Genomic DNA, 25,125 nt, shown 5'->3' on the forward strand with positions numbered 1-25,125 from the left:
ACAGTAAACAAGCAAAATCAGTTTTTGCAAGTTTAATTTTCTAGTAGAGTTAAGTACTATGAACAGTAAAATGGGATAATGTGAATACAGCGTATATTGGAGGAGGGGTGACTTTAGAGAGGATGGGCCTCTCTCTTGAAGGCCAGGGTCTCTCGTCTGGGCTGAAATCTGAATGATGAGAAGAGGACAGCTATGTAAAGACCCATGAGGCCATCTGGGCAGAGAGCACAGCAGGGGCAAAGGCCCTGAGGCAGGAAAGGCTAGCTTGTTGGAGGAATGCCCAGGACAGTGTGGTAAGGCCCCAGGGAGCAAGGGGGCAGGTGGTAGGCGGTAGACAGGAGCCAGGCATTCAGGGCCTCCTGAGCCATGAAGAGGAGAGGCTTCGGGGGTCTGGAAAAGACATTTGTGGTAGAAAGACAGAAATTTCTTTGCACCTTCTCTTCCCAGAAGCCGGAAAACTTCTTGACACCAAACAACAGCCAGGTTCTGCCCATCCTGGACCCCAAGATCTTAGATGAGAAACTGGGTACCATCCGTGAGTCCTGGTCCAAGGCCACAGTGAGCTCTACAATGGATTCCAGCACATCTACCTCTCAGGAAACAGAGATAGAGCCTCAGGCACCCAAGATGTCCCATGAAATGGTAAGTGTCTCCACCCAGTGCTAGGAAAGGAAGAGTGGCAACAGGGGTCACAGGGAAAGGGTTTGACTGTCACCAAGTTCACTCCCCAGGTGGCAAGGAGACCTCCCTTCAGGCACACTCTGTATGTGACTTACCCCCAAGCTAAACTGGTGGAAGGTATGGATTCTTCATTTTACAGAGTTTCCTCACCTTTCGAATGGAACTCCCACACAATCTCCTTCAAAGCAAACCCTTGCAACACTTGTAAGACAGGGATCCATTGACTCAAGTAGAGATCAACCCAGCACTTTCTCAGGAGCACATCCCATGGGTAAGGGGAAGCCCCTCTGAGTCAATAATTTCAATTTCTCAAAGAGGAGATTGGGGCTCAAAGAAAAGAGGACACCGTCTTTGGTCCCAGGGTCTCTGTCCTTGGTCATGGGAGCTGCAGTTGACCAGATGCTGGGAAACGGTTGGTGAAGGTGGCCAAGGTGGTGGCTTAATTTGGTGAGGGGTCAGTGCTGAGTCCTGGCCCCTTAATGCAGAGAGATAAAGAACAGACCACCAAAAGACAGTCCAGTCAAAGTCCCCACTTGGGTACCAGGGGTGAATTCATGCGTGGCTTCCTCCCTTCTTCCACAGCGGGTCCCATGGGGAACGCTGCTCAGAAAGATCCTGAGGAAAGGCCCCAGCCAAGGCCACTGGCCCCTAGGGAAGCCCTGGGGCTCCCCTTCTCAGGATCTGCCCCTCTCCACCGACGGCCTCCGCATCTTCCCCTGGCACTTCTGCACCTTTCTGGAACACGTGCCATCAGATTAATAGGAAGGGTTGCTGTCTGCTGGGTGTGCCCAGGATGCTCCCACATGGACTTCCCCTGCCCACCCCGGAGCAGGTGCCAGAGCACCCATGGGCCACCTTCTACACCCCCTTCTCTCACCTCTGCCCCTTGGGAAAACAGAGCTCAGGGCTGATTTGCGAGCTTAGCTCTCAACTGCATTAAAAATAAACATGCAGACTTTGTCTTTGGAGACTTTGGCAGCATGAATAGAGCCTGTGGTCAGTCTTTGTCTTTTCATAAGGATTCAACCGTAAAAGATGGCACTAACCTGCAGCAGGTTAGCCAAGAACAGGAACTGTTCTTGAGCAAGAGGCCAAATAACCATTCTGAGCAATGGAGGGGAGGAGGAGAAATAAGTGGCCCAAGAACACTAAGACAAGATTCTGGAAGGCTCTGAATGCGTACAAGGGGGCTTAGGGATCCTTTATACTCACAGGCTATCAGAGCAGCTCTGAGTTGGGTTCATGCGTCCAGAGAAGCATGCCCCCTCTGGAAATCACTTAGCACTCCTGTCAGTGGGCTGGTCCCTCTACCCTCCCTCTTGATGGGCACCTGGCAAGATGGTGGTAAATACTTACTGGGCCATGTGATGAAACGCCTGGCTAGACAGCAAGGCCATCAGAAAGAACTTTAGAGGGCGTCTAGTTCAGTCTCCTAATTTGATGAAGGGTGGCAATGAGGAAGCCCTAAGGTGGGGTAACCCTGCCCAAGGCTTCCTGAAGCCACTCTCCCATGCTGCCTTGCTTATAAATGAAAACAGGTAGCTGCGGAGGCCTGCATGCCCAGCCCTGCACTGTTGAGCCAACCTGACACCACTGGGTCCCTCAGACACTCATGCAGTATTCAGTACACTGGGCCTGCCCTTATCCCTTGCCCATCACAGCCTGTGTCAGGCCCACCCTGTCGCCTGACTCTTGGTTCCACTCCATTTTCCCTCCCAACTCTGCCTTCAGTCCCCCAACCCATCATTTGTCCCTTCCTCTCTCTCCCTCTCTCTCTCTCTCAGCTCAGATTTACCATCTGGCTTTTCCCACCTCTGATCCTTTGCCCAAGTTAGGTCCTGGAGAGCCAGCCCCCAGCTCCAGCTCATACCCGCTCGCCAGAGCCTGCAAGGACCAGGGCAGGACCCAGACATCCACATGGCCCGCAGAGCCCTATCCCAAGCAATAGAACGTGGGTGGGTACCAACAATGTGCAGCTCCGTGAAATCACAGGTAGCCATGTAGCAACGGGTCACCGTTCCATAGCAACCACACAAAATTATATAGCAATAGACGAGCTCATGCAAACGAGAGACACAGTGACAAGCACTAGAATGCAGGCAGGGAGTGGTGGAGTATAGTTGCATATCAATAGAGCCCCACCATACAACACTATTCCACAGCACTGGATGATAGGACCCGCAAACACAGAACATGGGAGTGAACACACAGCGGGTAAGCTGCAGACAGTCATAGAGCAGAAGATACTCAGCCACCACTGGAACATCTGGGTGGCAAGGGCGCCTTCACAGCGTGTGACTCCTGGGCGTGTGGTCAGCAGCAGAGCCTGGGGGCAGGGCAGTGGGGCCCCGGTGACATGGCCGTGGTTGAGTAGGGAGCCAGCGATGACCTGCTTCCCTCTTCTCCCCGCCTCTGAGTTCAGGCTGTGAGCCTCTCAGCGGCACCAGATTTCTAGAGTGTGTTTGTCGGTCTAGTCTTGTAGCCTGGTGCCCAGAGTCCAAGAGACAATTTTACCTCTGAGTCCCTCCAGAGCCTACTCTGGCTTAATAGGAAATTGAGCATTTCCTGGAGAAAGGAGCACCTTGGGAAGGGAGAAGGGAGTGGAGGGGACGCGGGGTCTGTACCCTCTCTGCCCCAGGGGCCAGTCCCAACTCTGTAGCCGCCATGAGCCCCACAAGGCTCCCTCCCCCTAATGCACCCTTGGGACCGCCTTTGTTCCCAGCTGAGGTCCAGCCAGTTCTTCCATCTCAGACTGGTTTTAACACACGCCTTTCAGGTGCCACTTTGTCCACATGGTGCAAAGCTCCTGTCCCGAGTGGACCTCCTGGGACCAGGGTCCCGCGGATGTGGTCTCAAGGCAGATGTAGGGCTTGGCAGGGCTGGAGGAAGCCTCCACCTCCCTTCTGAGCAGCCCAGGGAGTCTTTTTTGGAAGAGGTGGGCTTTTGAGTGTGAAGAATGCGACATTAAAGCGTCGTCTTGAATATGGTAACTCCCAAACATTAAACAACTTGCAAGCATTCCCCTTCACCCCCATACCCCACCCTCCCCGAGCCCACCTCATGCTGAGCCAGGCAATGTCAAGAGCAGGGAAGATGAGGGGCTGGTTCCATTCACAGAGGGCTTATCAAGCACCTGCCTGTGCCAGGATTCCCCATTCCCTGGGCAGTAACCTCAGCAATTCCTCCAGCCTGCCCAAAAACCAGAAGCCCCCACCCCGGCCAGGTACCCAGTGCTGTGTCCAGCTGTGCAGGGGGAAGCGTCGGGGAGGAAGAGGCCAAGACCCAGAGCCCTGGACTTTCTCAGCAGGCAGGAGCGAGCCACACTCCAGGAAACAACAGGGTGACACCGAGCAGACACACAGGAAATATTTGGTGAGGGATAAATGGCAAAGGGGCATGGCCAAGACCATTTATCTTCTTAAGTGTCACGCTTACCCAGCATTGCTGGGCACACCGAGTGAGTCCTCAGGAAAGAGAGAGGGGAGCAAGGAAGGCTTCCTGGAGGAGGAAGAAGTACTCGGTTGCTATTCAAGAAGTGTGTGTTCAGTGTTGTTGTAGTGCAGAAATTCTAGCACAGGGTCTTTATCATCCTCTCTCTGGCTCCCTTCCTCCATTCGCCCCCCACACACCTCCTTTTCCCTCTGTCTCTCTCCCCACCCCCATTGCTGCCTCTCCCTGCTGCTGCCTTTCTTTGGTTTTCTCAATTTCTTTCTGATTCTCTGGCTTTCTCTCTCTCTCTGACTCTCTCCGTTTCCCTCCCTCCTTCCCCCCCTCCCTCCTGTGCTCAGAGATTTGTGGCAGACCAGAGGCCCTCATACCAGCAGATGAATAATTGACAAGGGTTGTTTAAAGATTCAGTGGAGTTTTTCCAACCTCACCACACTGGAATAACTCATTTCTTTCATTCTCTCTTTGAAAGCCTTTCCCCCTCCCTCCATCTCTCCCCTTCCCGGTCCCCACACGCCAGCCCCCCTCTGAGCACAGCTTTTGTCTCTCTCCCTTTCTAAAGTCTGCTGGACCCCAGAATGATCCCTTCATCCTCATTTCCTTAACTTCACTTCCCCCACTGTTACCACCCCATTTGACCTCTCTTAAGAGTGGTAGGTTGACTTCAGCTCCTCGGGACACCATTTCCCCAAGAAAGAGAGTCCCATTTCATGGGCGAGGAGAAGAAGGAAGGCCCAAGGAACTGTGACCTCTCTCAGATCACACAGCAGCAGAGGTGGGGTTCAGACCACTGGAGTGCAGGCCTCCTAGCCCAGGGACCCCCCCTCCCCCACCAGGCAGGTGGAGAGGGGCTGGCTCTGCCATGCCTTCCCAGTGTGGTTCTGAGCACTGTGTCCCTGAGCTTTGATTTCTCCATCTGTAACACAGGAGAGCTGCTTACCTGCTCTAACAGCTCCATAGGGCCAGGTGGGACAGAGGAGGGACCTTCATAAGGGGAGCCTGGCGGTGTAGCAGAGATTCCTGGGAGCGTGGTCCTGCGTGGCTGCCGGGAGTGGCCTGAGGGTGCTCAGCCATCCCTGTTTGCCCAGGACCAAGGAGTCCCTGAGCAGTAAGACTTGCAGTGCTAACCCAGAGACAGACTCAGTCAAACCAGGAAGAGAGTCACCCTGCGTGGCATGGGCCCTCCCCTTCAGCCCTGCAGCAACAGGGCACACACCCTCTGCCCATCCTGCCCGACTCCACACTGTCCCCTGCTCTCACAGAGCTCTCACCACCTCCTTGAAGTGACCTTGAACTCCCTTCCCCTCTCTGGGCCCCAGTTCCTTCCTCTGTCAGCAGAGGAGGTTGGAGCAGAAGTTCCGGGTCCCCCCTGGGGCTGTGACCAGAGCCTCTCACCACCCGCCCCCCACCAGGATGAGGTCTGCAGGCTGGTGAGGCTGAGAAGCTCAAAGCCGCCCCGCTCCCAAGGCACCACCTGGTGGTTACCTGAGTATGACACTGCACGCGACGGTGACTTACAGGAATGGCCGACTGGGGTGAAGGGGTCACAAAGCCCAGGAGCCTGGGGTTGGCCCCCAGGAGCCAGAGAGACACTGAGCCCAACCTGGGAGGCAGAACCCCATCAGGGGGCTCCGATACTTTGGGGCACAGGGGCAGAGAAAACACAAGACAATCAGTGAGACAGGGAGAGAGAACATACAGCCATCTGGCACCTACCTCAATAGCCTCCAACCGGATGCACCTGACTGGGTGTCCCCTCCCAGCCACGCCACACAAACCACCTGACGCATTCCCGAAACATGGCTGGCACCTTCTCCCTCTCGCTCCAGCCCCCCACTGTCTGTAGCCCCCAGCTCCACAGCACAGTGCCCACGGCCCCAGTTTGCCAGCTCTGTCTTCTGTCCCGTCGCTTCTGCAAGCACCCCTGTCCTGTCCAGCTGGCCAGAGGCCCAGGAAGGGGCATATGTTCATCACACGAGCACCTTATCACACCCACCCCACACCAGCCCTCCCCAGCTCCTCCCCTGCACTCCTGCGGCCCCCTCAGCTGAGAGCCTAGCGGCTGGCACTGGGGGCAGGGGTTCCTAAACACAGATCTTGGAGTGTGCAACCGTCACAGCTCCCGGGCTCAGCTGAGCCCCTCACCAGCTCCTGACTCTGTCCTTCTCTTCGTCCACCAGTTCCTACACATGCACACACACAGAGAGAGAGAGGGTGAGCTCACAAGCGTTTGAGGAAGGGAGGGAAAGGAGGAAGGGGAGAAGGAAGCAATAAGACCATCGTACAGGTGTTCTGTTCTCCCCCCCCGACACACACACAGCGCCTCCTCCCTTTCTCTCCATAGAGCCCTAGCAGACTTCGGTCCCCACCACTCAAGAGCTGTGTGACCTTGGAAAAGTCACACCACCTCTCTGGGCCTGTCTCCTCATTGTTAAGTGGAAGGAATACTTTCCCCTGTCCCCCTCTTAAGACTGCAAGGAGGATTAACAAGAGCAGATGGCAGTGTGCTGGAAACCGAAGGGCTGTCCACTGTGTGGGAGGCTTAGGACTGGTCACTGTGTTCATGGGCCCTTCGAGAAGGAGGGGGAGGTGGGGGTGGGGGGTGGGGGGAGGCACGAATCCTGCAGACCTCCGCCCTCTGACCCTTTCTCCAGACGGGCCGTTCCCAGAACCCTGGCGCACTCCTCTCCCCTCCGTGCCCCCGCCCTCTGAGTCTCTGGTGGGCCATTCTCCTCCCCCATCCATCACCTGGGACTAAAGAGATTAATAAACAAGACTCATAACTCAGCTGCTGGGATGCAGCAGATATTTACGGCTCCGTTTCAATTTGCAGAGAGATTAAGTGTTTGTCGATTTATTGTCTCTTGGTGTGTGTGAGAGCTGAGCAAGGCCCCCCGCAGGCCAGCTGCCCTCCCCCACTCCGCATACTCACACACTTGTGGGCGCACCATCCCCTGCCTGGTCCCTAGAGCAGGTGGGGAGCCCGGTGCTGCCCAGCCAGGGAAAGCCACTGGCCGCTGGAGTGGATTTGTCTTTCTGATCAACTTGACCAGAGGGGCAAGTGACCTTGGCCCCAGGAGATGGCCCCTGGGCCCCTGGAACAGGGTTATTAGACAAGATGGGGGGTACCCTCCTTTGACGATTCATCGGGTCCTTCCTGGCCTTCCCCCATACTCATCTCTCCCCAAAGGGCAAGGGCCTGTGGGGCTGGGTAAATGTGCCCTAGATCCCAAGACCCACAATTCTAGATCACTTTCTGGGTATCCAAGACCCCAGGATTCCTTATTCAGATGGACCTGAGCCTGCTCTGGAGAACGATGCAGGCCTCTTCCCAAAGTCCATCCTCCCCAGAGTGGAGTACTTTCAGGGAGAAGCCCAGCTAGGCCCAGGGGATGGCCCTTTGGGGAGGGAGGGTGGCACATGCTGAGAGCCTCCCCTTATGTCTCTGTCACAGGCCCCACAGACATTAGGGACTGGATCTTGAAGGGGAGGCACACTTCTGATGAGAAAGCCTCCCACCCCAGGGGTGAAACAGCATGGGGAGGCTGGTGGGAAAAGGGGCACCGGCCCCAGGGGCTGCCCCAAGAACGAGAGTGCTTGAGGGGCCAAGAAGGGGACACAGAGAACAACTGTCAAGTGCTCCCCCACGCCCACGGACCCCAAGCTGCCTCTCTCCTCCCCTGTTGACTTTATAGTCAGACACAGGCATTCATTCATTCATTCATTCATTTGGCCAGCTTTTTGGGCATGTTCTGTGTACCATACCCTGTTACCTTGCCCTGCAGAGCCCTCTCATCTGTGCAGGTGAACCAGAGTTGAGTCCCGTCTCCACCACTCAAGAACTGCGTGACCTTGGGTAAATCACTCCACCTCTCTGGGCCTGTCTCTTCTATTGAGTGGAGGGAATACTCTCCCGGTACCAACCGTTGAGGCCTTGGAGAGGATTACCAAGAGAGTGGATGGCATTGCAGAGGAAACTGAGGGGGGCCTTCACTATGCAGGAGGCATATTAATAGTCACTGTGTTCATGGGCCCTTCGAGCCAGGGAAGGGTGGGGAAGGGGGGAGCAGCACACCTCACCCAGGCCTTCCCCGCTGACCCTTCTCTGGAAGCACATCCCTAAGCTCAGTGACAATGACATAAAGATAACTCCCTACACAAGTCCCTGTCCTCAGGAAGCCCCAGTTCAGCAGGAGAAACACATCAGGGATCCGTGCAGGAGGGTGGCCAGGACTGGGGTGCAGTCTGCTCAGGGGATTGTGGGGGCACAGGGGGAGTGTACCTAACCCCAACCCCCATCCCACCTGCCCCAGATATCAGTCATCAGTGGTTGTTAGTATGAAAACTATGACAGATCTTTGGTTTGCTGGAGAAAAGAAGTCTAGGTTAGTGAACTTGTTCCTGTAAGAGGAATCTGTTGAGTTGAGATTACCTGTGTGTTTATGTCGTGTGTCTGTCTGTCTCCACATCTCTCTTCCAGGTGGGGCCCTGGCCTGAGGTCTCACCAAGAGGCACTATGGGGCCCTCAAGCTAGTCCCTTCCTTCCAGGCTAGTCCTCAAGCTAAGACCTCAGTTTCTTTTTCCGTAAAAAGAGGAGAATATTCCTGCAGTGAGAGATGAGGAGGTCTTAGGGCGTGGAGGCGAGAACTGAAGGGGAACATGGCACAGAGGGTTGGCCAAATCAGGGCCTGCCCCCAGCACCCAAAGACCAGGCTGAGAGGAGATGTGGGTAAGGGGCACACTGGAGCGGAGGCTCCCCAGACGAGCGAGAAAACCACCAGCCAAGGGTGCCTGGGCTGGGAGGGGCACCTGGAGACCTGGGTCGGGTTCTGACTCTGCCACCGATGTGAGCAGTTGCCCTGGCCGCACCCCTCCCCTCTCTGGGCCCCAGCCTCCCCTCTGTGGAGCGAGGGGCCTGGTCTTGATGGTTTCCTCTTTCGTTGGGCAAACAAGGCGGAGGGAGGTAGGACGACCCCTGGCTGGGCTCCTCACAAGACGGCTGGCGCTGCGCTCTATCACTGCCCGTCTCAGCTCCTGATTAAGCACTGGGGGGGGGGGGGGCAGAGGCGCAGCTCTCTTGGTAAATAAAGCCAAGATGATGAGGCCGTAAATTGCTGAGGGCTTGAAGCATCGATTGGTGAGGGTGGGAGGGACTGCAGAACCAGGGGTGACACCTGGGAAATGGGGCCCGTTCCTTCTGCAAACTGCCAGCCTAGCCCTCCTTTTAATAAAACCAATTGTATCCATCAATCTTTATTGAGCTCTTACTCTGCTCCCAGAACTTTCACCATAATCTCGTTGCCCCCTTGCACCAACCTGATGAAGGACGGACAGTTATCATCCCCACTCTACAGTTGGGGAGGTGTGAGAAACTCAGTAACCCTCCCAGGACCCTAGGGCAAGGCTGAGGGAGAGCGTTCATTGGTCCAGCACAGGTCTGGGGTCTGCGGCCCCGTGCCTGCTCCTGCCGCCGCCTTGGCCTCGTGACCCAGAAGTCAACAGCCTGGTGAGCTCGACTCACCACGTTCCCAGTCCATCTGTCTGGGTGGGAGGGCTGCCTCTGTTTGCTGGTTAAACACCAAAACAGAACTCTGGGGCTGCAGGTCCCCTCCCCAGGCCCACCCCAAACCTTTGGGAGTCTAGGCAGAGAGGTCTATACGCTGTAAGTCCGAACTCCAAAGAACGATAAGTCATCAGTTAAGCTGTAGCTAACAAACTATTAAATAACTTCTATTCTTCCTTCACAAATACACCTTATTAACCACCTCTGAGAATCCCCAGATTCCACACTGGACCCTGGCAACATGGGGAGAGCAGCTACCAGGCCCTGCCCCTAGTCACGCATATCCTAGGAGATGTCCCCTTTACCTCTAACCAAGCTGTTTCAGTCCCATACCCTAAGGGCCCAATGACCATGTGAGACCTTTCATGTTGCCCTCAGGAGAACAGGCCCTGGGATAGGAGGGAATTCCAGGGTCCCAGGTACGGGGGGGGGGGGGGGGGGGGGCGGTGCTGTGGTCTGGAAGGGTGCTTAGGCTCTGGGTGGACGCAGCTCCTTGGCCTTACCAACTCTCAGCCCATGGGGAAGTTGGCAGCCCTGGATGGCCAGAGCAGGACCCTCTAACACACAGGGCCCAAAGCAGGGGCCCTGCTTGTCCAAGGCGAAGGGCTGAACAGCCCCTCCCCCAGCGCGGTGACTCTATTAGGCTGTGCTCCTGAGTTCCGATTAAATGCTTTTCAGTACAATCCAATTTCCTCCTGACATGGACTAGAAAAACGCAGTCTGTGCACGCACGTGTGCACGCACACACATACACACACACACACACAATACATTTGGTGTTAAATATCCAATCAGGCCCAAAGATAATAGAGAAGGGCCAGTTCACTCCCAGTTTAATCAGATAAAATGCCCATTCATCGGCTCCTGCCAGTGGCAGACGTCCCCTCCTCAGCGGCCAGGACCGAGTGGAGGGGGCGGGAGCGGCTGCAGGAGAGGGGCTGGAGCAGACGGGGACCTTGGGGAGGAGAAACGGGCTGAGTAGGTGGGCTGTGCCTTTAAATCTTCAAGGAGGGGGGACAGCATTGCCCACAGGGGACTAATTATCCTTCAGCCTTTAGCCAACTCTTACTCAAACAGACAAAAGGGGGGCTCAGCAGCCCCAACGTGCTAAGCTTCTGCAGCAGCTTTTCACTCTCAGATATGCAAATCTACCTCGGCAGGGCGGACCCTAGGGATGGCTGAATAGTGGTCTAGGGAGTTGGAAGGGCCAGCAAGGGCAAGGGCCTGGCGGCTGGACCCTCTCCAAGGACAGTTGGGGGAGACTAGAGGCATCTCACTGTTCCTCCTCTGGCTGTGTGGGGAGCCCTGCCTCACAGTGGGGGAGAGCCTTATGGAGGCCAAGAAGAAAGTCCCTCCCTCTCCTTTATGGAGGGGGTGCTCCCTCCGCAAGCTGGCTCAGAGACCAGGAGCTGACAGCCCCGACGGGGCCCTCCTGCACACTTGCCCCCTCCGGTCTAGGACATAGGCAGCAGGTAGCCTATCCAAGGCACAAATCTAGGTGTGGCCCTTACCCTAAACCTGTCCATGGCTCACTCACCTGCAGCATGAGTCCCTCAGCCTGGTGGCCTCCGTGACCTCTGAAGCTTATGCCGCAACCCAGAATATTCTACCCACGCCTAACTCTAATGGTATCCGCTCACAGTTTCAAGCCTTGATTCCTCCCCTCTGCCTGCCTTATGTCCCCTCCCACACCCCCACTCCAGGTTCCTGGCACACAGTAGGTGCTCAGTAAATGTGTCCAAGAAATGCATAAAGGGCCCCTTCCTAGGCAGCCACATAACCCAGGGAGATGACAGGTCTGGATCAGAGACAGGAAGCTTGCTTTCCGCTCAGCTCCCAGCCAGCACCTACAGGAAGCTCAGTCTTTCCAGCTATGAAATGGGATGATGTAGGCTGGTTGCAAAAATCCCGAGGTGCCTGGAGGGGGCTCTATGAGTTGTGAAGGGCCTCTGGCGAGTCTTACCGTTCATGTCAAGGTGAAGAGGACAGTGTCGGGGAGAGGGCAGTCAGAGGCCAGATTCCATCTCTCTTAACCCTTCCAAGACCCTCCTGTCAGACAGCCCCCCTCGGGGAATCCATTCCCACTCTGTATGGGTCTCTGCCCTACCTCTCCAAGTCCTCTGCCCAGCTGAGAATTTCACTGCCATCTCAGCAGGAGGGGCCTGGGGCCTGGGCCTTAAAAGTGGGAGGGGAGCTTAAAAACTCTGGGAGGCGGGTCCTGAGGCAGGAGTGAAGATGGGCTTTAGCGCAGAAGGTCTGGCTAATCAGTGTTTAGATTCTGAGACCAAAGCCTGGGCCTAGGGTGGGCAGGGACACAGGCATCCCAGGAGACTGAGTGGGAGTGGGGGAGCCCAGGTATTGGGAGAGCCCCCTTCCCTCACTGCTGCCTGTGTTGTGAATGTCTGGGCCCAGGAGAATTCAAGGGAGAGGGTGGGTCATGAGGAGGAAAGTAGCCAGGAGAGGCCGTGTGACAAGCCAGGTGAGAAGGGTCCCTGAGGGGACCAACCGCCATGAGGCTCTAGTCTCCAAGGGCAAAGGGTAACACATGGGGTTCCAGAAGCGTTGCCCAAGAGTCTGAAAGCAGAAACACTTTGTGAAGCCTGGCAGAAATGGAGTATAGTTTCTAGCAACTCAGGGCTGGGAGAATGGTCTCGCCTGGGCTAGAGGTGGGAGGGACAAACAAGCCAGAAAATGTCCAGCCAGTGAGGAAGGGGGGTGAGGAGAGGACAGAGTGGCGCCTAAGAAAGGATCTAGATGGGGTTGGAGCAGCAGGGACAAAGTAGGTGTGCCCCCAGGGACAGGGAGCTACACATGCCCAAACCGCAAGTACCTTACAGGATTGCCCAGCCACGCCAGCTTCCCCTCCAGAAAGCCCCTGGGAGTCTGCTCCTTCCAGCTCACCAGGCCTGCACTTTTGGAGCAGAAGACCCTCCCTTTCCATTGACTTTCCCAGGGCTAGCTTTCCAGGGGCTAAGGTGAGCGCTGAGAAAGAGGGAGCTCTAGCCCCCCAAGTCCCTCTTCCGTCCACTGTCCTCCCTCAGCTCAAGATTGCGTCAGCCTCCTTGGATCCCTCCAGATACTCAGATGTCCTGCCTGGGGCTCCTTCCCCCACACCAGAGACCTGGCAGGTGGTCCCCTGGACCTCTCCCCTTACCCTGCAGCCCAGCTCTGGGGCTTGAGGAGAGGACAAAGAATGGGAAGCAGGGGACACACACACCTTCACAGAAATGATGGAAAGGGCGGAGGTTGAAAATAGCTTAGAATTCACACCTGGAGAACACAAGAATCTAAAGAGACGGCGCTCTATGCTAGAATCCCAATCCCCTCCAGCCAAAGACAGCCAAGAACACACCTATAATCAAACTGAGTTGGGTTTATTGATTCGTTGGAGCCAAGGGGTGGGGTGAGGGGGAGGCATCAGGAAGGGTGTGTTGGAAAGGAAGAAAAGGATTAGGCTCAAGTTAGGTGATTCGGGGGAGGTTTCGAGGACACAGCGTTCGGCTTTGGTAGGGTGTGCTCAGGAGGTGAGCTAATTCTCAGCCAGAAGGCAGGGGGGACAAAACAGGGCTAAAACTGTCCTTGGTGAAGAAGCGGCAGGCACTCAATTTGGCCTGGAAAGGCTGCTGTCTGGTCATTTTTGTGCTTTGAACAATGTTTCTGTTTTATCTGTGTTGAGACTTGACTACAGAGTGGCCTTGTTTTTGTCTTGCTCCATCCTGGTCGGAAAGTGGCTTTATATGAGGGGCACCTGGGTGGCTTAGTCCGTTGAGCTTCCACCTCTTAATCTCAGCTTAGGTCTTGATCTCAGGGTTGTGAGTTCAGGCCCCACGTTGGGCTCCGTGCTGGGTGTGGGACCTACTTAAATAAAAACAATAAAGGAAGAAGAAGAAGAAAGTGGCTTTATATGATGCTGTGAAGTGATATCCAGGCCAGCTCCTGGCCCCCAGGGCTGCTTTGCTCTCCCAGGAGCTTCAGGCGGGGTGAGCAGAGAGAGAGGGAAGGGGTGTGCGTTACACACACACCGGAGCCAGACATTGTGCTCTACCCTGGACAGACTTGACCTGCTTAAGCTTCACCGCAGCCCTCTCCCCATTGTACAGACGATGAAACTGAGGCCCAGAGGGGCAAAGTGCTCTCCAGAGTCAACACTAACTGGGAAAACCAGAATGTAACCCCTGAGCTCCTTGGCTCCAAAGTCTTCACCCCTGTGCCCTTCGCCTGGAGGCTGAGCTCCTTCGGCTCCACAGGGCACAGGACTCTAAACCTTCCCCCCCGCCCCCACGCATCCCAGCAGGGCATCTCTTGCTGCAGGGGTTCAGCCCGGCTGTCACAGGCCAGCCACGGTGTCAGCAGCCGCCCGGCTGCTCCCCTGTGCCTAGAGGTGTGAGGGGTAATGAGGCCCCGTAATTAAGGTTCCTGGAGCCATGGCCGGGAGATTTATAGACAGGCTTTGTCAATAACCATGCTCCGGCTGCAGATCCAGAGAGACATCGATAAGTGCTCGTTACAGCTTCTCCCCTGCCCTGCCCCCCCAAACCTCTCCTGGGCCTGTCAGGCCGCCTGTTCACAGCGCCTATGTACACAGGCTTCGCTCAATTAATTTGCACTTGTTGGCACCATCTGTTCTTTTCATGTGTCCTTATCAGGCGTGTATGGGTCCTGCCTCCTTCTCAGCTGTGCTCCAGAGCAGGGACATGGCACCCCCCTCAGACTGGGGCTCCTCAGGGTGGGCTACTGTCTCTTCCCTCAGTCTAGGCCTCCTGAAGGTGCAGCCAAGACTTTGTCTTCCTTCACCTCCCTTCCACACCCCTTCCTCCTCACCCTGGGGAGCTATGGTTGAGGCCCTGGCAGAATCCCCCTGAGCCTGACCCCACCGGGCAGGCCCTTGCCCTCCAGAGAAAGTTCCCAGACCCCAGTCAAGCCATCCGCTGGCAGACTGGCTGCCCCTGGGGGCTGAGAGGCAGGGCTCTGGGTCTTGTCCCGGCTTTGGCTCCCACAGCCTGAGGTTGGGAAGGTGCCTGTTCCAAGAACAGTGACATCACTGAGTCACAGGACTGGAGGGGGCTGAGAAGTCCCTGCCAAGTCTCTGTTTCTCTTGAGTAGCAAGGGTCAAGGGGTAGGGTCCAGAGGTCCAGACTTGGGCAGCCCCCAGAGCAGGGTGGGCATGGCCTGGTGGCCCCAGGATGCCAGGCAGATGGCCCACCCAGACAACTGAGAAAAGGCAGCATCCTAACGACATCTGCCCTTGGCTGTCTCCCCATCCCAATGCTCTTGGCGGCCGGCATCCCAACCCTACTCCTCTCGGGGCTACTCTAGCCTCCAGAAGGGTCACAGCACTTTCCAGCTCTGCTGGTCTGTGCCTCCAGCCCTCAGCATAGATTCTCGAGATGGCCTGGCTTTCCTGACCCGGGGGGATGACTGCTGAGCTGGCTCTGCTATGACAGTGTTGGGGGGGGGTTGCTGGGCAACCTCTCACCCTCTCTGGGCTTTGGGGACCTGTGAAGCCCGCTGGGCATGTTCACAAGGAAACCAGGCCTTCTCCTGGAAGTTATCTTTGGAAATTCATAGTATCTAGCTCCAGCCCAGCCCACCTCACCTAACTATAACAGGTTCCACATTTGGGCCTTGGCCTGGCATTCAATGCCCCATGACTAGGCCCTGCAGCCACGCCAGCTTCATCTCCCACCACCCCGCCTCACCACATGTCCTCACAGTCTGTCTACACTTCCCCCAGGTGCCAGGCTGCTTCTAACTGTCACGCCTTTGCCCCTGCCAGGAACGCAACCCCTTCTTCACTCCTTTATCACCTGGAAAACTCTTGCTCGTCCTTCAAAACCCATTCCCAAACTCATTTTGGGATGGCCTCCTTTACCCCTCTGCCGACACCCCAGGGTGTGAAGGGGCCTGGCCGAGGGGCTCCCTTACCGTACTGATGGATCACATCACCCTGTGCCTGCTACCACATCCACTACAACACAAGTTTCTCCAAGCCTTGGTCACATCTGTACCCCCAGTGCCCAGATGGAGCTACTAGAGACTGTGTGTTGAACCGGAGGGCCCCCAGCACCCTTGGCCTGGGTTGAGGGAAGGGCAGTACTCTCAGTCCCCCGTAAATGGAAGGTGCCCCCCGCCGATAGGGTCATGGAGGTCTCAGGTGGGCGGTAGACTCATTAGGACCACATGCAGCACACTACTGGGGAGGCACACAAGGAGGGGGCTTTACCCACCTCCCTGCCCACCCGCCCCCAATCGGCCCCTGCCCTGGGCCCATCCCAGAACCCGTGAGTCCTCAGCCACAGACAGTTCCACATATCCGGCCCAGGCACCAGGGGCTGGGATTTGGCAGGGGTGGGAGGGGAGGGGGGTGGGCTCAGGCCCACTGTTGGCATCTCTGCTAGGAGAGGGTCTTAGAAATGAGGACTCATGCTCACTTGGCACATGCTGGGCCTCCAGGTACTGGTGTCTCAGGCCCCATGGCCCATGTGCAGGGACCTAGAGCCCTGGGTGCCCAAAAGCCCCGTCCTCAGCTGGAGCAGGGGCTCACAGCTAGGCAGGGTGCAGAAATCCCACAGCATGCCAGAAGCAATGCTATGGACCATCTCAGTCCATCTCTGCTCCCCTCCCGGGTGCCAGAGGTCTCTTGCCCTGAGGAGCTGTGTTCAGGACAGCCTCAAAATGTAGGAGCCAGGCCCGGACCCTGTGTGTGTGTGTGTGTGTGTGTGTGTATGTGTGTGTGGCGGGGGGAGCCCAACGGCCAATGGGGACCAATGGCTGTGTGCCCTGCCCTGAGTTCCACTGAGCTGAGAGGTCCAGCCTTAGTGAGGCAGCAGAGAGCCTGAGCCCTGCCCTCACAGGCTGGAAGGCCAGTTGGGGACAGGAGGGCCTGCCCCGGGCTCTGAACAGGGAGTGAAGACTGTGGACTCAGGAACCAGCTCTCCCACTGAGGCAAGTGCTCTGACCCCTTCCTGCCTCAGTCCCCACCTCTGTAGAATGGGTACAGTGGCGGCTGCCTGGTTGAGTTACCAGAGGCATGAAGTTAGATGGATGTGTATAACGTATTTAGAAGAGCACCAGCTCTTGTGTCACTACCCGACTGATGCAGGCTCCAGAAAATCAGAAAAGGAAGCGGCCATCCCTTCTAGCCAAGGAGGGTGAGAAAAGCTTTTGTCTGAGGCAGCTCTGAAGAATGGATCTGCAGAGACAGGGTGAGGGCGCCTCCATTCGGTCGGTGGAGGAACTGCATAACCTCTACTCTTTACCCCCACCCTGAGCTCTGGGGCTGGAGGGTGGGGCTGGGATCACGGTGGACCTTGACCGCCAAGCTGGGTGAATAAAGTCCCCCTCCAATGCCACCAGGAGGCTCTGTGCTCCCCTCTTCCTGCTCCCCACCGAACCTGATGCCTGCCCTGCTTCCTGGACCCCACAGAAGGTGGCCCCCCACCCCACAAAGAACACTAATCTTGACATAGCAGCTATCTGCTGTGTCTCAGTACACTTTCAGGGGTGGGGGGCTCCTTAGCACCCATTTTATAGATGAAGTGTCTTGAGATCAGGCAGGTCCCCCTGGGATTTCAAGGGACAGGCTCAACCCTTCGGGAATGGCGTCCTCTCCCTGTCAGCATCCCACACTTGCTCTGTGTCCAGTGATAGACCCCCTGAGGGGTCTTGGTGCCCCTCCTGCCTCCCACCAGAGCAGGGCTGGAAGAAGCCCATGTCTGGGGCCTGGCTGAGCACGGCCGATGCCTCCACGTGGTACATTATTGATGGTGCTTCTAATTGTGCGTTTCCCAAAGTCTACAGGCCTTTGATGAAAAATTCATGGCACGCCTGAGGATGGGAGCAGATTCAATCGATTGGCAGCTTAGCGGGTGCAGGAGCGCTGGGCCCCTCTCAGTGAGGTGGTGGCTGCAGGCGGGTGGGGAGGGGGCATCGGGTGGCGTTGCCTTGATCCGCAGGCTTCTGGCCCCAGGTCTTGGGATGGGAGGGGCATGTACAGCAGGATACAGCCGCCCGTTTCCCGGGGGCAGGATCAGGAAGGTGTAGGCGCACATCGGGGATGCCATCTGGGTGGCTGTTGCCTTCCACAGAGGATGGCCAATCTCCATCATGAGCCTCATTTTCATTTTAGAGGAGGATTCGACCCTCCAGAGCCCCCAGGAGTCACACAGAGGCAGGAGTGACATTCCCAGAGCTACTCATGTGCCAGGTATTCTGCTTGGAGCTTTGCACGCACAAGCTCGTTAAATTTCCCACAGCTCTGGAGATGGGGAAGGTCAGGCTCTTAGTCTTACAGACCACGAAACTGACTCAGAGAGGTTCGGGACCGCCCTGACCAAACACCACACAGATAATGAGTAGCCGAGCGGGGGCTGGAACCCAGCACTGAGCAAACTCCGGGCCCACTGCCTTTCCCTGCTCCCAGCCAGCTCCGATCTGAGCCACAGAGCAGCGCCGGGCTTGTCCTGTCCAACTCCCCTGCCCTGTCCCTATTACATAGAGGAAGAAACACCGTTAAGAACAAGGATCTCCCCAGGATCTCCAAATGAATTAAGTGAAAACGGAGGCCTGCACATGAGAAGAGTAAGGGCCCCCCTGCACCACTAACTGAGGCCAGAGGCCCCCACGCATGCAGAGTCCTGAGCTAGCACCCGGCCGCCAGGGCTGGGGGGTTCCTTAGGCCAGGGTGGAGCCCTTGAAACGGGTCAAGCTGTCTGTCCTGGATTGTCCAATCAGGGATGATTATTGTGCCACCACTGAGGCCCCAGAGACCCCTGGCATTCACTCATCTGTTCATTAAGTAGGTGAACAAGTATTTATGGAGTCCCAGCTCTGCGCAGGCACTTAGCTGGGTGTAGATGGGGTGCCTATCAGGAAAGGCTTCAGGGCCAGGCTTGCCTGAGACGGACCGTCTGGATCCAACACAGTCGGGGAAAAGGCCAGACAGACCCCTCCGTGCCCTCGGCGGGGGTCTCTGCAACCCAAGCCAAGGGTGGCTAAAACAGATGTCTGCCTTAGTGACCAAGGCCGTTTCTAGGTGGTGGGCTGCTCTGTTTGGGTTTGTTTTCCCTTTGCTTCCCAGTGAGTTCCTTTTAAAAACATCCACCCATGTCTCGGCTGAACTAAAGGGAAAGGAATTTGTCCAGACCATCAGGAAAGCAGAGATGGGAAGGCCCTGAGGGGCAGGCGGGGGACCCCAGGCCGTGCTGTCCAGCTGTGAGAGGAGCCCAGCCCGGGCTGTGGTAGGGAAAGATTGCTGAGGGGGTGGCGCTGGAGGAGCAGAGAGAGGGGCGACGGACTGGGAGAAGAAGAGAGAGACTGAGGTATAGCCTCGGGGCAGGCTAGGGGCAGAGGGCTGCCGAGACTGGGGCTGGGGGAGACAGAAGGCCAGAGCCCTGGGGGCCCTGCCCTTTCCCTCCCCAGGCCCTGCCATCTCCTTGCAGTTCCCTGGCCAAGGAATGAGCCTAGCCTGACGCCAGCTACCCCACCCAGAGGCTCCCCACCCTGGAACAAAGGGAAAGTGGCCCCTCCAGTCGGCCTGCTCCAGTTCAGGGTTGGGCTCCGTCACCAGGCAGGCACTTGTTGTAGCAACAGTCCCTAGGGACCTGTGCCGGGGAACAGGACACGGCCAGCAAGAAAGATGGGGGAGCCAGAGTCCCCGTCCCCTCCAGCCTCCAAGGCTGCCCCAGGCCTCAGGAACAGCCGCTCTGTAAGTCCGCCTCCACACCCACTGGTCCCAGGAGGAGGGGCTGGCTCACCTAGCAGGCAGTGTGTTGGGGTGTGTTGCCTGGCAACCAGTAGAGGTGATCCCAGAGCAAGGGGCAGGGAGGACCAGTAGATCAGGCCTGCAGGCGGTGGCCCCCACAGGCCCGTGGCCAGGGGAATCTTCCACAGGGCCCCGGCCCCAGCCCCGGCCACCTGCGCTCACACCCAGGAACCCAGAAAGGGAAGAGAGGAGGGCCTTAAAGTGACCACTGTCTCCTGCTAACCCAGGCCCCGGCTCTGGCCTCTTGGAGGTCCAGCCCTACGTCCTAGAAAGTGGCTGGGCCTGGGCTAGCTCGGGGCAATCAGACAGAGAAGGCTTGTGGGTTGGGCACAGCTCACGAGGGCTGTGAGGGAGAGGGGGTGAGGTAGATGGAGTCATGGGAGAGGAAGTGGATCAGCCCCTGGCCAGGGGCCCTGCACCGCATGGGTCAGTGACTACACCCCAGTCGCCAAAGCAAGAAGCTGGTAGCATACCCCTAGCCGGGACCAACACGCCAGCTTGCAGATGAGGAGGCACCGAGTGGGCAAGGGCCTTGCTTAAGGTTATACACCAGCTGTGGGCAGAGGCTGGATTAGAACTCAGGATTCTAGACTCTAGCCAGGGCTCTCCCCCGCCCCGCCCACAAGGGACATTCAAAGGCAGCAAAGCTCTACCCAGAGAGGATTATGGCAGGAGGTGACCAGTGCGAACAGAGATTCTTTATGGAAGAATAAGCAGAGGCCAGAGCTGGGGTCTAGCTCCTCAACAGCCCCCTGAGTGCCTGGCCCTGTAGTTCCTTGGGCCGGAGGCAAGGGCCAGCCCCAAGCTGAGTCCAGGAGAGGCAGGACTCTGAGCCACAGACCTGAGAAGGAGTGATCGATGGCTGGGCGTGGGGTGGTCCAGAGGGTCTTCCTGGAGGAGGAGGGCCCAGGGTAGGTAGAGCCTTGAAGGTGGGGCAGGATTCTGGGAAGCTTGGGAAGGGAAATGGGAATGGAAAGACCGAGCATCCTCCTGGAAGCTCCTCCCCCAAGCCAGCCCCACCCCCAGCCCCATTGTCTGGACCCAGCCCAATTAGCCCCCCTGGCTCCTGCAGGGGCCAATTAGGCTGGGGCTGGGGTCAGCTCTGGCCAAGGCCTCACCACCCCTGTGAGCTTCACTTAACAAAAGGCACTGTCTCTGAGGCGGCAGAAAGGAAAATAAGGAACAGAAGAAAGAGAAAATGCACTCCTTTTGTTTCTTCGCTATAACCTTGAGCTGAACAAAGAAGCAACTGCCTCCCCCTCAGGAACCTGTTTTAAACAGCAATTTGCACAGACTCAGCAGGCATTCAAGGGGAATGGGGAGCAGGGATCTGGGGTGAGCTGGGCCCTGGCTCTAGGACCTTCTGTAGCTCTGGACTGCCTTTGATCCAGAAGCAGAGCCCACCTCCCCCCCCCCACCCCCCCACCCCCCGCCCCGGCTGCCTCAAGAGTGGTGGCAGGTAAAGTGATCATCCAGACTCGCAGCACCCACAGACGCCCACCCCTGAGGCACCCTGCCTCTGCCAAGCCCCGCCCTGGGCGGCCTGGAGTCCAGCCCCTCCCACTTGGCCATGCCCTTGCTGCCTGACCTCAGGTGGGCCAGCCCCGGCCTCATGTGCCCTCCAGCTCTCAGGCCTCCCTGACCCTCCTCCTTCCGGTGGTGATGAAGTTCAAGAAAGAATGAGGGAGAGGAAGAGCCTATTCTGGTGGCCACAGGGTTCTGCTGTCACACTTGTCCCACACCCACTCCGCTGGGTGGGCAGTGGCCAAGGGTGGAGAGGTCATGGGTTTACAGGTGTGACCCTGGGTGTACCCTGTAAGGGAGGGGCTATTTGGTCAGCATGAGCCCTGAGCCCTGGGAGAGGGCTGTCCCGGTCAGCAGATGCTTAGCACAATTCCCCCTCCCCCCCGCTTCAGGCCACGCCTCCTGGTGACAGCCCCTAGCACTGGGTCCTTGCTCAGAGCTCTGATCTCAGGAACTGGGGAAGGCCAGCGCCAATTTGTACAGGCTGAGTGTATCCATTTTATTTTAAAGAAATGAGGCTAATTCCCATTAAAGGTATTGGATAGCTTAGATTGGCCCAGAGTAGCCTCTCAGACATCCTAAGGGGAGCTGCGGGAGCTCTGCCATCAAAGGATGGCAAATCTGGCTGGAGCAGTGTCCTTGGCCAACAGTCCTGGGGGCCCTGCCTGGCCCTCCTTCCCCATCTCAGGACAGCCACCAGAGCCTGCAGAGAGGATGGGAGGCCCTTCCATGCTGCCAGGGTCTCCCAGGAGCTAGAGGGAGAGTGTGTTGCTGGTCCCTGGTGGGAAGGGGAGTCCCAGTCTAGGGGGGAAGAGGATCAGGGATGGCTTCCTGACAGAGGGAACAAGGCTTCAGAGATAGAGAGGGGCTCAGGAAGGCGGGCCCATGATCAGAGTGGCCATGGCCAGTTTCTGAAGGGAGTCTAATTTTGCTGGGAGAGATGGCCTTGAAATTCCAACTGGCAGTTTATCACCAGGGCATGTGGGAGCCACTGAAGGGCTCCAGAGGCCAGAGAGAAGGTGCCATTTATCTACTGCTGCATAACAAACCACCCCAAACATTGTGACTTAAAGTGATCATTTTTCTTGTATTATTCTCTCTCTGTTCTTTGTGTCAGGAGCTAGGCTGAGCATAGCAGAGAGGGCTGGTCTCCATCCATGGCGGCTGGGTCCTCGGCTGACAGGGGAGGGCAGGGGGCTGGATCCCCGGGGGCTGGGCGGACACAGCTCCTCCCACACCATCAGTTGGGGCTTCCTCACAGCTTGGCCATCTCAGGGGCTTCTTCCCTGGGGGGACAGCAAGTGTCCCCGGAGGGAGGTGGCAGCTGCAGGGAAGTCCTGGAACCTCACAGTGCTGCCTTTGCAATTCTCTAAGACCCATCCAGTTATAAGGCAGGGTCTAGACCCCACCTCTCCCTGAGAGGAGGAACACAGCATTTTAAACCATCTTCCTCATCTTCTGGAGAGGAAGGTTGTGTTTTGAGGCAGCACAAAGAGAGCCCAAAGAAGCAGAGAACCAGGAGGTCTGCCTGTAGGAGGAGGCTACAGAGATCAGACCAGTTTGCCAGGAGGGGGAATGCCACCAGGAGATGCCCCTTCTGGGCAGAGGAAATCCCATGGGTGGGGGTAGAAACACTACATTATTGTCTGGTTTCATTATTGGCAGAGGGATGTACTAAGGGAGTAAAACTGGCCCCTCTCAGCCTGGTGTAGGGGTGCAGCGACACCAGGAAATAGGCCTGGCCAGGCCTGGGGCAGGGAGGTGTGGGGGTGGGGAGTAGGGGGTTGGGAATCTTTCTCTCTCTGACTCAGAAAAGCAGCCCAGATGGGCCCTAAGAGCACCTTACAAGCTTGAAGGCGCTCAGACAGGCCTGGGTGATGTGTATACCTCCCTTCCCCCAGTAGACACCTGGCCAAGGACAAACACCCCCAGTCCCTGGGGAAGGGAGAAAGTCAAGGGCAGAGTGGCATCTTACCCGGTCCCCCGGAAGACCGTAGCTCCGATTCGCCAGCCCAGGCTTCGCTCCCTGGGCCTGTAGGACAGTCCTTCAACAACGTTCAGCGAGACCCAAGTCAGCCTGCGGCTCGGGCCCTATGGGTGGGGCAGCCTCAAACAAATCACCCAGCCCTGCCCCTATGGGCCTCTGCTTCCTCCTTGGGAAGTAGGAGTGGAAATGCCTCCCCTGCAGGCTCATTGTGTGAATTAGAGGAAAAGTGTAGAAAGGGCCTGGCCAGTGGTAGGCGTTCAACAAGGGGGAGCTCCAGTTATTGGGCCCCATGACCGCCGCAGGCCCTGCCTGTGAATGTGTCCATAGTGTGGCTTCCCAGGTAGATAGAAGAATCCTGTCTGATTTGCAAAGATTTAGGTGGGGTGTGTGTGTGTTCATGTGTGTGTTTGGTACACTTTCTAAACTACATCCAGGTCCAGTGAGGTTTGGGATTTGCTGTGTTACCTTGGACAAAGCACCGCACCTCTCTGGCCCCCATGGGTAATTTTTGGGAGAGGACACCCTTCAGAACCTCCGAGATGGGAGTTCACAGGCAGGTGTAGGAAGATGGGCAGGACCTTTTGGAGGAAGGACGTGTGTGTGGCTGGACAGCAAGACAGCCCCCTATGCCTCCCCCCCCCCCCACCCCTGAGCTGGCCTGCTCAGGCCAGCCTTAGTCCGAGGCCTGAAGGCAGAGCATCTGTGGGAGGCGGCTGCCCTCTGCCGGCTACGGAGGCAAACCACAGGACAGGAGCCTGGGCCTGCCCGCAACGGGGCCTTGGCCTGGCAACCCAGAGGGTGGATGGCTGCCCAGGGCCGGGCAAGGAGGGGAACGGTGGGTGCCAGGCCCAGCAGACCTGCCGCCCTGGTTCAGGCTCACCGCCCACCCTCTGCACCCACCCCACCCGCTGCCGTGCCCTGCCACCCACACTGCCTCTGATCCGGACACCTGTCTACACCTGCCCCGGCCTCAAGCTTCTTCCTCCCCCTCGGAGAGTGAAGTCCCTCCCTGCTCTTACCCCCGCTCCAGCCCGGGACTCCCATACACCCCCTCCCTGCCTATCTCCTCATTCTCCCGAAAGTCCTTTCTCTGTCCACCCCCACGCCTCTCCCCCTCCCTCTGTCCCTTCTCAACCTCACTGTCCCCCTCACCGCCTTCTGGCATTCAGAGCAAGGGCCAAGGTCACCAGGGGTCACCTCCTCAAGGCCGCGCCCAGAGGCTCCCTCGGCAGATCAGAAGCTGTTGAGCCTTCTCGCCTTTTCGCTTTTTTTTTTTTAAGATTTTATTTATTTATTTGACAGAGAGAGAGCACAGAGAGGCAGAGCGGCAGAGGCAGAGGGAGAAGCAGGCTCCCCACTGAGCAGGGAGCCCGATGTGGGGCTCGATCCCAGGACCCTGGGATCATGACCTGAGCTGAAGGCAGACGCTTAACCGACTGAGCTGCTCAGGCGCCCCCTTCTTGCCTTTATTCAAAAATCTTTAAATGGTGAAATGTAACCCACATGGGTTGCATTGGACGTAAAAAAACAAAAACAAAAACAAAAGAAACACATCACAACCAAATTCTTAGAAAGCAAATGTCCCTGCCACCACCACCCAGGGCCCGGACCAGAACGGCGCCGGCACCCAGAAGCCCCTTGTCCCCCTCCTCCCCTGGCATGACCACGTCGGCGGTGCCTTCTCGTCTGGCTTTGCTGCTTTATCCTGTCACCGCCTAAGTGTGCCTCCCCGGGCCCTGCGTCCTAACAGCCCAGGGCTGACCTTTCTCTAAAGGGCATCACGTCGTTTTGCGTGTGGTTCCCTTGTTGCACTCTGTGTGTGAGCTGCGTCTGTAAGCTTGCTCCGTCCTGTGGTTCCCGTTTCTCGTGGCCGTGTGGTGGTCCCGTGTCCCTCAGCTCTGTCCCGGGGGTCCTCAGTGGCTCGCCAGTTCTTGGACGCTTTGAGGAGGTGGTTTTTACTCTGTATCCAGGTGTTCAGGTTATGTGCAGGCGGCAGGGGGAGAGGCTGTCTTACCCAATGAACCGTGACCCAAAGACCCTCCTCTCTGAAGCTCTGTGGCCTTGGCTTTGCCAGCTGCCCCACCCTTCTCTCTCCCACCTTTCTGGCACTTCCCTTGAACTTGAGGGCTCCTCTCCCACTATCACCTTCATCCTGGAGCC

The 25,125-nt window shown here is 57.2% G+C and overlaps 1 protein-coding gene and 1 long non-coding RNA gene across 2 annotated transcripts in view; one reads left to right on the plus strand and one right to left on the minus strand.

Moving 5' to 3' along the window:
* LOC148163963 (uncharacterized) overlaps positions 1 to 5,242 on the minus strand; it is a 32,910-nt gene extending 27,668 nt beyond the window's left edge. Inside the window, exon 1 of the long non-coding RNA XR_015768641.1 lies at positions 5,069 to 5,242. This is a non-coding gene — a long non-coding RNA (uncharacterized LOC148163963). The remainder of the gene's footprint in view (positions 1 to 5,068) is intronic.
* The window catches only part of CCDC33 (coiled-coil domain containing 33), an 84,381-nt gene that overhangs the window by 46,332 nt on the left and 12,924 nt on the right, over positions 1 to 25,125 (plus strand). Inside the window, exon 11 of the mRNA XM_088025142.1 lies at positions 448 to 642. Within this exon, the coding sequence (XP_087881268.1) occupies positions 448 to 642 (195 nt within the window). The remainder of the gene's footprint in view (positions 1 to 447; positions 643 to 25,125) is intronic.

This window comes from Eumetopias jubatus, unplaced genomic scaffold (assembly GCF_037043125.1).
Source record: "Eumetopias jubatus isolate StellerSeaLion01/CBP00866 unplaced genomic scaffold, mEumJub1_p1.0 scaffold_7, whole genome shotgun sequence".
In the NCBI taxonomy this organism is placed as follows: Eukaryota; Metazoa; Chordata; class Mammalia; order Carnivora; family Otariidae; genus Eumetopias; species Eumetopias jubatus.